General features: G+C 36.2%; 1 protein-coding gene across 2 annotated transcripts in view; it reads right to left on the bottom strand.

The window, feature by feature from the left end:
* Nucleotides 1-14,914, bottom strand: part of USP32 (ubiquitin specific peptidase 32) — a 203,897-nt gene that overhangs the window by 52,232 nt on the left and 136,751 nt on the right. For both annotated transcript variants that reach the window (XM_029211717.1, XM_029211715.1), the window contains exons 10-11: nt 14,823-14,906; nt 9,407-9,468 (exon numbers count right to left, since the gene is read on the bottom strand). In XM_029211717.1, coding sequence (XP_029067550.1) covers nt 9,407-9,468; nt 14,823-14,906 — 146 coding nt within the window. The remainder of the gene's footprint in view (nt 1-9,406; nt 9,469-14,822; nt 14,907-14,914) is intronic.

Genomic DNA, 14,914 nt, shown 5'->3' with positions numbered 1-14,914 from the left:
AGAAATCCTTGGCAACACCAATCACAAAGACTTTCTATTGTTTTTCTCCAGAAGTGTTATAGTTTTAGTTTTTATGTTTAGGTCTATGGGATCCATTTGGACTACATTGTTTTTGTATGGTATAGGTAAGGATCTAAATCTTTTCAAGGTGGATATCCAACTATTCCCACACAATCTGTTGAAAAGACAACCCTTTCTCCATTACATTCTGTTGGCAAATTTGTAGGAAATTAATTGACCAAATATATAAAGGTTTATTTCTAAACTGTCAGTTCAGTTTGATTGGCCTGTGTGTCTGTCCATGTGCCAGTACCACACTACCTTGATTAATGCAGCCTTATAGTAAGTTTGAATTCAGGAAGTTCTCCAATTCTGTTCTTTTTTGAAGTTGTTTAGGCTAATCTGAGTTCTTTGTGTTTCTATATGAAAATTAGGAATATCTTGTCAGTTTCTACAAAAAAGCTAGGATTTTGATTGGTATCATGTTGAATCTATAAATCATTTTGGGAGAATTATCTTGACAGTACTGAGTTTTCAAACACATGAACATGGAAAGTCTCTTCATTTACAAAGATTTTAATTTCTCTGAGCCTGGCTTTGTAGTTTTCAGCGCACAAGTCTCACACTTCTTTCGTTAAATTTGTTTCCTAGGATTTTATTTATTTTGATTCTACTGAGAAAGGAACTAGAGTCTTAATTTTAACTTTACTTTCAAATTATTCAGTGTTAGTAAATAGCAACTCAATTGATTTTTATATTGATTTTGTATCCTACAACCTTGTTGAACTAATTATTAATTCTAATAGATTTTCTGTGGATTCTTTAAGAGTTAGAATCTATGTCTGCAAATAGAAATGGTTTTACTTCTTCCTTTATAATCTGGATGACTTTAAAAATTTTATTTATTTAATCTTACCTGATTTCACTGGCTAGAACCTCTAATACAAAGTTGATAGATGTGGTGAAAGCAAGCATCCTTGCCTTTGTCCTGATCTTATGGGAAAAGTCTTCAGTGTTCCAACCATTAGATATATCAGTTGTAGGTTTTTCCAGAAATCTTTATCAGGTTAACAAATTTCCATTCCCCAAAGGTTTCTTTGAATGTGCATAGTTGTGTTCCAATAAAACTTTGTTTGTGTACCCTGAGATTAGAGTTTCATTTAATTGTAAAGTGTCCCAAATTATTAATCCCCATTTGATGGTTTTCAAACATTTAAAAATGTAAAGTAACATTTTTAGCTTGCAGGCTGTATAAAAATCAGGTAGCATTCCCAACTTAGCCAAAGGGCCAGAGTATGAAAACCCATGGCCTAGAATACAGTCTGTCCTAGACTGTATTCCATGTGCACTTGAATATGTATTCTGCTGTTTGCTGGGTAGACTGTTCTGTTACTGGGTGCACATATATTTACAACTGTTATATCTTCCTGGTGAACTGAAACTTTTATCATTATAAAATGTCTGTCTGTAGTAACTTTTTTTGCATAAAAGTCATTTTAATTCTAATATCAGTATAGCCACTCCAGCTCTCTTATGATTACTATCTGCATGGTTGTATCTTTTTCATCCCTTTATTTTCAATCTATTTGTGTCTTTAAATCTCAAGTACAGATCATCCACAATTTATGATGGGGTTATGGCACGATAAACTCATCATAAGTTGAAAATATCTTAAGTTGAAAATGTATTTAATACACATAATCTGCTGAACATCATAGATTGATTAGCTTAGGCTACCTTAAACGTGCTCAGAACACTTATATTAGCTTACAGTTGAGCAAAATCATCTAACACAAAACCCATTTTATAATTCAGTGTTCAATATCTCATGCAATTTATTGAATATTATACTGGAAGTGAAAAACACAATGGTTGTATTAGTATAGAATGGTTGTAAGTGTACTGGTTGCTTACCCTTGTGATTAAGTGGCAGACTGGAAGCTGCAGCTCACTGCTGTTGCCCAGCATTACAAGAGAGTATCGTACCACATATCAGTAGCTCAGAAAAAGATCAAAATTCAAAATACGGTTTCTACTAAACATGTTATTGCTTTTGAACCATGATAAAGTCAAAAAATCATAACTCAGGGACTGTCTGTAGTTGGATTTAAAAAGATTCAGTCTATCTTTAGCTTTTGATTAGAGTGTTTAATTCATTATTATTTAAGGTAATTATTGGTTTGGATTTATGCCTACTATTTAGTTATTTGTTTTCTATTTATTTCAATTTTTTTTTTTTGCTGTACGCGGGCTTCTCACTGTTGTGGCCTCTCCCGTTGCGGCGCACAGGCTCCGGATGCGCAGGCTCAGTGGCCATGGCTCACGGGCCTAGCCGCTCCGCAGCATGTGGGATCTTCCTGGACCGGGGCACGAACCCGTGTTCCCTGCATCGGCAGGGGGACTCTCAACCACTGTGCCACCAGGGAAGCCCTCAAGTATTTTTATTTGTTCCTCTATTCCTCCTTTACTTCCTTTTTTGCATTAAATAGATATTTTCTAGTATATCACTTTACTTTTTTTTAAGAAACCATATTTTGGGATTATTTTCTTAGTGGCTACTCTAGAGTTACAATATGGATCTTAACATATTCTACTTCAGATTAACTCTAAATTATTGCAGTGAAATATAGAAACCTTACTCAAATATAGCTAGCTCTGCCTCCTACTCTTTTTTTTTTTTTTTTTTTTTTTTGCGGTACACGGGCCTCTCACTGTTGTGGCCTCTCCCGTTGCGGAGCACAGGCTCCGGACGCGCAGGCTCAGTGGCCATGGCTCACGGGCCCAGCCGTTCCGCGGCATGTGGGATCTTCCCAGACCAGGGCACGAACCCGTGTCCCCTGCATCGGCAGGCGGACTCTCAACCACTGCGCCACCAGGGAAGCCCCTCCTACTCTTTTTGTATTATTATTGTCACACATTTTCTATGTTACAAAAACACAATTTTTAAATCACTATCTCATTAATTTTAAATTAGTAAAAAGAAACAGAAAATATATATTTATACTGTCTTTTATTAACTGTGTAATTATGTTTACTGGTGCTCTATATTTCTTTGGGTGGAGTCAAATTACCAAGTGTCTGGTGTCATTTCCTTTCAGTCTGAAGAAGTTTCTTTAGCATTTATCTTAGGACATGTTTACTAGCAACAAATTTAGTATTTATATTTACCTTTATTTCTGAAAGATAGTTCTGCTGGATAAAGAATTCTGGATTGACAGTTTTTCCCCTTTCAGCATTTTATTTTATTTTTATTTATTTTTTATTATTATTATTTTTTGTGGTACGCGGGCCTCTCACTGTTGTGTACTCTCCTGTTGCGGAGCAGAGGCTGCGAACGCGCAGGCTCAGCGGCCATGGCTCACGGGCCTAGCCGCTCCACGGCATGTGGGATCTTCCTAGACCGGGGCGTGAACCCGTGTCCCCTGCATCTGCAGGCGGACTCTCAACCACTGCGCCACCAGGGAAGCCCCCTTTCAGCATTTTAAATGCCATCCCACTGGCTACTGACCTCCATCTTTTAAGAACGTCAGCTGTTGACTTGGGGTTGCTGTCTACAAAGGAAGTCATTCTTCTCTTCCTGCTTTGAAGATCTTCTCTTTGCCTGTAGCTTTGAACAGTTTGACCATGTGTCTAGATATGAATCTCTTTATGTTTCACTTACTTGCAGTTCACTGGAATTCTTGAATTACTGATTTTCAACACATTTTGGAAGGTTCAGCCACTAATTTGTCAAATATTTTTCTCTGCTCTTTTCTCTCTCTCTCCTTTCCTTCTGGAACTTCCATTATGTTTATGTTGGTATACTTATTTCTGGCATTCCATATGTCTCTGAAGTGCTGTTCATTTTTATTTATTCTTTTGTTTCTGTTCTTCATATTGGAAAAATCTCTATTGGTTTATATTATATTTTGCTGGTTATTTCTCTGTCGGTTCAAATCTGCTGTGAATTTTTGTTTCACTTACTGTACTTTTCAACTCCGGAATTTCTCTTGGCTTCTCTTTTAAAATTTCTGTCTCTTTACTGATATTTTGTATTTGAGCAGTCATTGTCCTGATACTTTAATTCTTTAAACAAAGCTTACTTTAGTTCTTTGAAAACACTTATATTCAAATACTGCTTTGAAGTCTGCGTACTAAGTCTAACATCAGTGGCCACCTCAGAGACAGTTTCTATCAACTAGTTTTCCCTCCGTATACGGGTCATATTCTCCTATTCTGTTGAATGTCTTGTAATTTTTTGTTATCGAAAACCAGACATATTTGATAATATATTTCAGCAACTCTGGATTCTGACCGCCCCCCCCGTGTGTTCTTCCTTGTGACTTCCTGAACTAATTCTGTAGAGTCTGTCTCTTCTGCAAGTATAAGGCTGCTCAGTTTTCTTTATTATTATTTTTAAATATTTATTTATTTTATTTTTGGCTGCATTGGGTATTAGCTGTGGCATGCAGGATCTTCGTTTAGGCATGTGGGATCCTCCGCTGTGGCACACAGGCTGCTCCGTGTTGCGGCATGTGGGCTTCTCTCTAGCTGTGGCGCATGGGCTCCAGAACGCATGGACTCTCTAGTTGTGGTGCCTGGGCTCTCTAGTTGTGGCCCGTGTGCTCAGTAGTTGTGGCACGCGGGCTTAGTTGCCCCATGGCATGTGGGATCTTAGTTCCCCGACCAGGGATCAAACCTACGTCCCCCGCATTGGAAGGCAGACTTAACCACTGGACCACCAGGGAAGTCCCAGTTTTATTATTATTTCTTATATTTATTTTTAAGCCTGGGTTTCTTGGGAAGAGCATAACTTACTTGCCAGCCAATGACTGGTGAGAGGCTGTGCTTAAATATCTGGAGCCACTTGCACCTTTTCTCTGATGGATCTGTGTTCACCATTTGAGAAACACATGCAAAGTTCAGAAAGGTTACAAACCTTCTCTGTGCAAGGGAAGGCTTTTACTTTCTGCATGTGCAAGGATTCCCATTAAACCAGGAATGAATAGACATCTAAGGCTCGCTTTGGTGTCTTCTGAGCTTGCATGTAGTCTTGTATATACTAGCAGTCTTCCAAATCATTTAGAATATGGGGAAATTTATTAATACTCACTATGGTTATCTTGTTCTCTGGATCTCTTTGTTAAAATTTTGACTGGGCTGTCAGTCTGCTGCTTCCCTTAACCAGTACCTCAACCCCAAGCTAGCGATGTTCCCTGATTGTTTGCCACCATGTGATCTCTACTGTTTTTTACAATATTTTTATAAGATTGTTTATATTCTTATTTTCTTTATTTGCTTTCATTTTTTAATTGAAGTATAGTCAATTTACAATGTTGTGTTAGTTTTAGATGTACAGCAAAGTGATTCAGATACATATATATATATATATATTCCTTTCAGATTCTTTTCCAACATAGATTATTACAAGATATCGAATATAGTTCCCTATACAGCAGGCCCTTGTTGTTTATCTATTTTATATACAGTAGTGTGTATATGTTAATCCCAAACTTCTAATTCCACCCCCCACCCCCATTTTTTTTACAATTCTCTTGGCCAGGCACTCAGCCCTGCTCTACTGCAAATCAAGTCAGCCCTCTCTGGCCTACCCTGGTAAAACTATCATGCAGATCTGTTGGATGGGAGGGCATGGGAACAGTCTCAGGTAGAAATACTACAGAATCCCATTATTCTGACCAAGGTTTAGTAGTTTTTCTTGAATAAATGCTTCTCAATTTGTTGAATAACTCTGTTCAGTTTTCAGAGTCCTGAAATGGTTGGCTGACAATTTTGCCCAGTTGCTTTTCGTGGAGAGAATTTGCTGAGATCTTCACTCAGCCATTGCAGAAATCATGATACTGATTTTTAAATTAATTAATTTTTTTACTGCTTTGGGTCTTCATTGCTGCGCGTGGGCTTTCTCTGGTTGCAGCGAGCGGGGGCTGCTCTTTGTTGCAGTGCGGTACGGAGGCTTCTCATTACAGTGGTTTCTCTTGTTGCAGAGCAGGGGCTCTAAGCACGCAGGCTCAGTAGTTGTGGCACACGGGTTCTAGAGCACAGGCTCAGTAGTTGTGGCACACGGGCTTAGCTGCTCTGCAGCATGTGGGATCTTCCCAGACCAGGGATCGAACCTGTGTCCCCTGCATTGGCAAGCGGATTCTTAACCACTGCACCACCAGGGAAGTCCATGATACTGATTTTTAAACAAAGTACTGATTCTTTAAGTTAGCGACAAATATTTCTTTCTTTCTTTTTTTTTTTGAGACAAATATTTCTTTCACTTCATTGCCTACTTAACAACCTGACTCATCCTTTATTTATTTAAAAATATTTATTTATTATTTATTTTAGCTGTGCTGGGTCTTAGTTGCAGCACGTGGGATCTTTAGTTGTAGCAGGCAGACTTCGTAGCTGTGGCATGCGGCTCTTAGTTGTGGCATGCAAACTCTTTAGTTGTGGCATGCGTGTAGGATCTATTTCCCCAATCAGGGATTGAACCCGGGCCCCTGCATTGGGAGTGTGGAGTCCTACCCACTGGACCACCAAGGAAGTTCCTCATCCTTTACTTTTTATTAAAAAAAAATTTTTTTTTTGAAGATCTAGTTCAGTTTATTCAATGATTCATGAATCAGGTAGCATCCCGTCTAGCAACTAGAAGCGTGATTCCCTGACTCATCCATCAAAAACCATCAGAGTAAAATGAATTTTTGAAGTGAAAAATGGAGGTAAAATAAAACTCAGAAATCCAAATGAAATAAAAAATTTGGAACCTAGGATTTAAAATTCAGATTTATTGAAAAATACAGAAAGCAGTAGTTGTGTTTTTAATGAAAAAAGTCCTAGACTTGATTCTGCCACCTCCATGTAATTTTAGGTAAGTTCCTCAACTTTTGTGAATCTCAGTTTTCTCTTTTACAAAATGGGATGATGAAATTAATTTCATGCAGTTATTCTGAGGACTAGATGAAATAACCCAAGTGGAAGTATTTTGCAAAGGACAAAGTTTTATAAAAATATAAGATTATCTCAACATTATATTTTTAAATAGGGTTGCTATGAACATTTGCAAAATAATTAAGCCAAGAAATATATATACAGTTTACACAGCATTCTTAATATCTATGCTAAGTCATAATGACTTAAGAAGATATTAGTATAATATGAAATTATATTGCAGTGCTGTCAGAAAAAAAAGCTACTGCAGCTACATAAAAGCCTTTTAGTATTTCCTTACACTATCTCATTTGTACACTTCAATGTATTTTTAATTTTTATTTTACGAGAGTTAAACATTAGAGAAAATCAAGCAACACTGTCAACATCTGTAAACTGTAAATAAGAAGTCTTCTGAGTATGAAAATTAAAAAGACTACACAAGACTACAGTTTTTATGAAAACAACATTTTAAAAAAATGGATTTTGCCTAGCCTTCTTTAAGAACCATTTTTAAAAATCCATTTTAAAAACAAAATATATTTACTACTTCAACTAACCTAAATCTCAATTGGCACTGCCTATTTAAATGTGACTATGTAATCTTGTTCTCTGGTGTTCCCAACAACTCTGTTTCAGTAAAATCTCTTTTATCCATTAGTCCAAAGCCAAAAGAAACTACTAAAAAAGTAGTTATACACACTACTTTAGGAAAAAGTCAAGTGACAAACTATATGTTGAGACTTTATTCTAAAAGCAAAGTTTAGTAGAGATTCAGTCATATTTCTAAAACTTTCTATATAAACATGTAGTATAATAGTAATCCTAAAGCAATGAAAGATACTTAAGTTATTAAAAATTGAATTATAACTATAAAAATATATAGGCTCATTAACCCAGGTATATGACTTCAAGTAATTCTGCCTAAGTAAATCCCTAATCAAAGGCTTACAGACTTTATTACTAAATTGTTCCAATATACTTATGTTAGAGAAAAATAGAGATAAAATTAGGGGATGAATAGGGCCTATTAGCCAATCATTTAAATTATAAGAGGATTTTATTGATAAATAAAAGTGTCATTTTATATTATCTGCAGTGGAAATGTAAGCAGAAAGTAAAACTATATTTCAGAATATTCTCATTTTTGTAAAAAATTTACAAATTCCATCAGAGGTATATAGGTATGTGCATATGTGATAGAGTGTCAATAGTACAACCATCAACAAAATGAAAAGGCAACCTATAAAATGGGAGCAAATATTTGCAAACCACATATTTGATAAGGGGTTAATATCCAAAATATACAAAGAACTCATATAATTCACTAGCAAAAAACCAAAACAATCCAATTAAAAAAATGGGCAAAGAAAAAAAAAATGGGCAACGGACCTGAATAGACATTTTTCTAAAGAAAACATACAAATGGCCAATGGCTACATGAAACGGTGCTCAACATCACTAAAAATGAGGGAAATACAAACCAAACCACAATGAGATATCATCTCACATCTTTTAGGATGGCTATTATAAAAAAGATAAGAGATAACAAATGCTGGCAAGGATGTAGAGAAAAGAAACCCTTGTACACTGTTGGTGGGAATGTAAACTGATACAGCCATCACGGAAAACAGTGTGGAGGTTTTTCAGGAAATTAAAAATGGAACTACCATATGATCCAGCAATCCCACTCCCGGGTATATATCCAAAGGAAACGAAATCATTATCTTGAAGAGACAGCTCTATTCCCAAGTTCACTGCAGTATTATTCACACTAGCCAAGGTATGGAAACAATCTTAAGTGTCCCAAAACGGATGAATGGATAAAGAAAATGTGGTGTTTTTATATATATAAAATGGAATTTTATTCAGCCTTAAAAGAGAAGGAAATCATGTCATTTACAAAAACATGGATGAAGCTGGAGGGCATTAAGCTAGGTGAAATAAGCCAGACAGAGAAAGACAAATACTGCATGGTATATAAAAAAAAAAAGTCAAATTCAGAAACTGAAGAGGAAAGTGGCTGCCAGGGGCTGGGAGAAACAGAGGTCGGTAAAAAGGTACAAATTTCCATTATAAGATATATAAGGTCTTCAAATCCAATGTGATATAGTTGATAACAATGTATTACATAAATGAAACCTGCTAAGACAGCAGAACTTAAATGTTCTCACCCCCCACCCCCAAAAGGTAAATAAATGTGTGAGCTGATGGTGATGGATTGTTAATTAACTCAATGGGTGGAATCCTTTCATAATGTATACAATATATCAAGTCACCACATTGTACGCTTTAAATATCTTAACCCAATCCCTTGGTTAGGAAGTTAGTTTAACAAAAAATTTCATTATATAACTATTTTGGAGAAACAAAGTGCTATTGTAATGATAACGTTAAAATGGGACATGCTGTTACTCAGTAACAATATATTTCAGGTGTAGAAATTTCAACTATATAATGAAAAATATACAGATTGAAACTACAAACTTACCTAATAATTTGTCCTTCCTCTTCTGGAGTAGCTGGTCTTAACCCCAGAACTATGTGACATACCTAGAGATAAAAGTGGTAAATTAAACTTCTTTGGTGCCAATGACTGGACTATAGACTATTTCACATTCTCTGTATGAGATCCATATTCTAGATGGGAATCTAAATCAGCAATAGCTTTCAATTGATGAATTATCAATGATCCACTTAAGCAAATCTGAACTTTAAACTTAAATTTTCTGTTTTGTTGTTTCTTTTTAAACAAACCATTGCAATGGAAGACAATTTCCAAATCTCTGCGTGATAAAAAAGAGACAGAGACAGAGAGAGAGAGAGAGACAGAGAAAGGAAGAAAGGAAGAAAAGGAGAAAGAAAGGAAGAAAGAAACTACTTTTCAGAATATTTCATTAACACTATATATCTTAATTATCTCACATAGAGAATATTACTTCCTTTCCTGAAATCTGAAGAGCATACCATGGCACCTGGGCAGAGAGGTGAAGGGGAGATGAAAAGGACACAGAAAATGAAGGATAATGGTGGCATTTCAATTTGAACAACTCTAAGAAAAACATTATTGCCACTAGTGCTAAATATGCTTTTTTTTTTTTTTTTGTGGTACGCGGGCCTCTCACTGTTGTGGCCTCTCCCATTGCGGAGCACAGGCTCCGGACGCGCAGGCTCAGCGGCCATGGCTCACGGGCCCAGCCGTTCCGCGGAATGTGGGATCTTCCCAGACCGGGGCACAAACCCGTGTCCCCTGCATCGGTGGGCGGACTCTCAACCACTGCGCCACCAGGGAAGCCCTAAATATGCTTTTTAAGGCTCATTTTCTCCTCAATTTATTTGCCTTCTCTAAATATCATCACAAAAGATATGATTTTTCCCCCAACATTTAACATGAAAATTTTCAAAAATACAGAAAAGTTGAAAGAATTTTACACTGAACACCTCATACCCATTACCTAAGTCTAACATTAACATTTTTATTATACTTAATCTATTCATTCCTCAATTCATCATCTTAATTTTTACATGCATTTCAAAGTAAATTATAGCTATTAGTACAGCTCCCTGTAAATTCATCAGCATGCCTGTTTATAGTTTTATTTACATTTTGAGGTACAATTTACTTAACAATACACAAATTAGGTTTATAAGATTCACGCACGTATCAGTAGCTCATCCTTTTTTATTGCTAAGTAACAGTCCACTGTTTGAAAATACCATTTTATCCATTCTCCTACTGATGCATACTTGGGCTTTGGGTTTTGTTTTTTTTTAATTTATTTTTGGCTGCGTTGGGTCTTCATTGCTGCGCGCAGGCTTTCTCTAGTTGTGGTGAGCGGGGGCTACTCTTGGTTGCAGTGTGCAGGCTTCTCATTGCGGTGGCTTCTCTTGTTGCAGAGCACGGGCTCTAGGGCGCACAGGTTTCAGTAGTTGTGGCACATGGGCTCAGTAGTTGTCGCTCGTGGGCTCTAGAGCGCAGGCTCAGTAGTTGTGGTGCACGGGCTTAGTGGCTCCACGGCATGTGGGATCTTCCTGGACTAGGGCTCAAACCCGTGTCTCCTGCATTGGCAGGTGGATTCTTAACCACTGCGCCACGAGGGAAGCACAGGTATCTGGGTTTTTGTAAGCAAACTTAATGAAAAGGAAATATAATATACATGCTTAAAATTGAACAATATTTTAAAAAGAATTTTTAATTGAAGTATAGCTGATTTACAATATTGTGTTAGTTTCACATGTACAGCAAAGTGATAAAAGTGAACAAATCTTAAGTGTACAGTTTAGTGACTTTTCACAAAGTAAACACACCTATGTAACCTTCATCCAGTCAAGAAACAGAACATTGCTACCTCTCCCAAAGTTCCACTTTGAGTTCTTTCCCAGACACCACTGTACCCCTTTAATGTGTTCACTATACTAAATTCTACCACGATGGATTGGTTTTGTCTGCTTTTGAATTTTCTGGTCCAGTATTTTCCACTCAAAATTATGTAAGATTCATCCATGTGGTTGTGTGTAGCACTAGTATATTTATTTTTACTGTTTTAAATTAAACCATATGTATGCATGTGCCACCATTTCTGTTTATGTATTTATTGTTGATAGGTACTCGGGTCATTTTCTGTTTGGGGTTGTAACAAAAAATGATTATAAGAACTTATTCTATGTTTCTTGGTGCTCAGATATACAAGTTTCTGTAGGGTACATACATGGGGTAGATTTGCTGAGTCACAGAGTACACATAAAAACAGCCAAACAATTTCCAAAATACTTGTAAGAATTTATATTCCTACTGGCAATGTGTAAGAGTTCCAGTTTCTTGTTATCCTCAACAATGCTTCATATCACCTCAAAGCTAACCATTCTAATGGATGTCTAATGGTACTCCAAGAGTGATTTTAAAATGTATTTCCATTATGACTAAAGAAGTTAGCCCCCTTTCATAATTATTAGCTATTTGGATATTCTCGTTTGTGAAGCACCTGTTCAAGTTTTTTGTACACTTTGATATTGAGCTTCTGCCTTTTTTTCATTGATTTTTGCTCTTTGTATGCCCTATATACAAGTATTTTGTTGGATACAGGTATAGCAAATATATTCTTATCTTTTCTTTTCTTTTCTTTTTTTTTTTGGCCACACTGCGTGGCATGGGGAATCCTAGTTCCCCAACCAGAGATCGAACCCGTGTCCCCTGCATTGGAAGTGCGGCATCGTAACCACTGGGCCGTCAGGGAAGTCCCTCTTTTCATTTTCTTAATGGTATCTCTTGATAAAAAGAATTCTTAATTTTACTGAAGTCCAACTTAAAACTTTTCTTTATGCTTAGTGCTCTCTGGAAGTATTTTGGCTGCACTGGGTCTTCATTGCTGCGTGCGTCCTGTTTAAGAACTCTTTGCCACCTCAAAGTCATTAAAATATCTCCTATATTATTTTCTAGACATTTTATTGTTTACCGTTCAAATTTATTAGATTTATAATCTACCTAAATTACTTTTCATGTATTATAATGGGGTGGGAATAATGATGCATGGTTTCACCATATGAATACTAATTCAGTACCACTTACTGAAAAGACCACCTCTTTGCATCTGCAATGCAATGTCTTCTTTGTTATAAATCAAGTGATCACACCTATGTAGGTCTGTTTAAGAACTCTCAATACTGTTCCACTGGTTTGTCTAACTTTATGCAGATATCACATTGTCTTAATACTGTTATTTTATAACAAGTTCTAATATCTGGTAATACAAGTCCACTGTTCTTTAATATCACCTTTGCTATTTTTATTTTTGGCCCTTCATACTTCTCTGTGTATTTAGAATCAGCTTGTCAAGTTCTGCAAAAACACAATGACAACAATGAACTTTTTGGGATTCTGATTGTGAGTGCACAAATCTTTAAATCAACTGAAGGGGAATTGACATCTTTAAAGTATTGAGCCTTCCAATCCATAAATACGGATTACCTCCCTCTGCATCGGTTTTTTTAATTACTGCTGTAACAAATTATCACAAAATTTGCAGCTTAAAACGGCACAAATTCATTATCTTACTGTTATGTAGGTCAAAAGTAAGGCATGGATCTCACTAGGCTAAAAATTAAGACGGCAACAGGGCTGTCTGTATTCCTTTCCGGAGGTCAAAGGAAGAATATGCTTCCTTGCCTTTTCCAGCTTCTAGAGTTCACCCACATTCCTTTGCTCGCGGCCCCTTCCTCTTTCTTCAAAGCTAGCCACTTGCACCTCTCTCACTCTTCTTCCAACGTCATTTCTTTCTCTCTGACCACAGCTGAGAAAGATTTTCCACTTTTAAGGACTCATGTGATTAGACTGGACCCATCTGGATAATACAGGCCAATCTCCCCATCTCAGAGTCCTTAAGCTGATACATCTGCAAAATCCCCTTTGCCATGTAAAATAACATATTCACAGGTTCCAAGGATTAGGGCATGGATATTGGTGGGGGTGGGGGTAGGCTGAGTTATTCTGCTTACCACATTATTTAACATTTGATACTTTCTGACAAATGTATAAGATAGAAGATCCTGCTCATGTTTAGCATGCTTCCTCTGCAAAATATTGGGCACTGAGTTTATTAAAAAGGATTGAAAATAAAGTATTACCCAGGAATGGTTTACTAATTCTACTGATACTTATGTTACACTTAAATACTCAGGCAAGAGTGGGATCTTGGCAAATAAAATAAGAGCATAAATCAAGCTTTTATCACTGAACTTACCAGCTAACTCTATTTTAAGACACAGATAGAAAATAAAACTAATTAGCATAACAGTCTGCTTACTCATATATTAAGTGAACATAAAGTTTACTTAAGTGGTCAAAATGTTTATATAACTAATTATGACTTAAAGTAGTTGAGAATATTATTTTAAATGAGATAAAAAAAATAGCTGATCAATTTTCGTATTACCAAGCAAGTCATTTCTGTTTATAGTAGTGATTTATATTATTTTTGTACATTTTTTATTTTACAAAGCCATCAACTTAAATCCCTGCTGAAAACTGATAGTGGAGCAGCTGAGTGATTTATATGGATATTATAGGCTTATCAGATTGCATATGCTTTAAATATACATTAATTAGTCATTAGCTATAAGGAAGAGCTCAATTTCCATGTATTCTAACATCGTTTTGTCACAGACAAGTTACTCTTTATTTGCAATGGAAGATCATGATACATACAAAGATACTAAATCTTTCTGACTTTCACAGGGATGCTTTTACAAGGAAAGGAAAATATAATAAGGAGAATCTAAAATATCACTATTAAATCAACAAATATTTATAAAGAACCATGAAAAATGGGAAACCATAAGTTATTTTTTTTAATTGGAGCAAGAGAAGTATTTTAACTGGGAAAACAGTTAAAATATGGCTGCTCACTCCTAGCAGCTATTCTTTCCTCCTTCTCCTTCAATCTTTTTTGGACCTTCTAAAGAATTAGAAAAAAAAACAAAACTGAGAAACAGTCTTGCATCTAAGATAATCTCCTAACTGGGAAGAATGTATATTTTGTGAAAAATTTACAGCTGCCTACTTACGATCCATCTCTCTGTTCACACAGCCTTACTTGTTAGGAGGGGCCTTTAAACAAGACAACAATGAAGAAAAATAGCAAATTATTCTCTATGTGTCTACATTCTCCTCTGTCATTACTTGTAAGATAAACATAATCAGCTCTATTCTACCCTCCTATCGTCTCATGACTTTGAGAAACTTCAGTAGGCACTCATGCTCTCTCACCATCCTTCAGGTCGTGTACGGGATAATGTAGTTTTTTTTATAATATATGGTTTTGTAGCCTAGTTGTAATAACTATTACATATGGAAAAGATGCAGAACTACTGGTACCACTGTCCTCTGTACCTGTCATTTACCTTAAACATACCTGGAAAAGTAGATTCAAAAATTCATTGGCAAGAACATTTTTCACACTCCAGATTTGATAGTCTTCTAGAGTAAGATGGCCCATCTGAAAGA

Source organism: Monodon monoceros, unplaced genomic scaffold (genome assembly GCF_005190385.1).
Source record: "Monodon monoceros isolate NGI ecotype Baffin Bay Population unplaced genomic scaffold, NGI_Narwhal_1 Super_Scaffold_9, whole genome shotgun sequence".
NCBI classification, from domain to species: Eukaryota; Metazoa; Chordata; class Mammalia; order Artiodactyla; family Monodontidae; genus Monodon; species Monodon monoceros.
The sequence above is the reverse complement of the archived record's forward strand: the minus strand, read 5'-3'. Positions and strand labels throughout refer to the sequence as shown.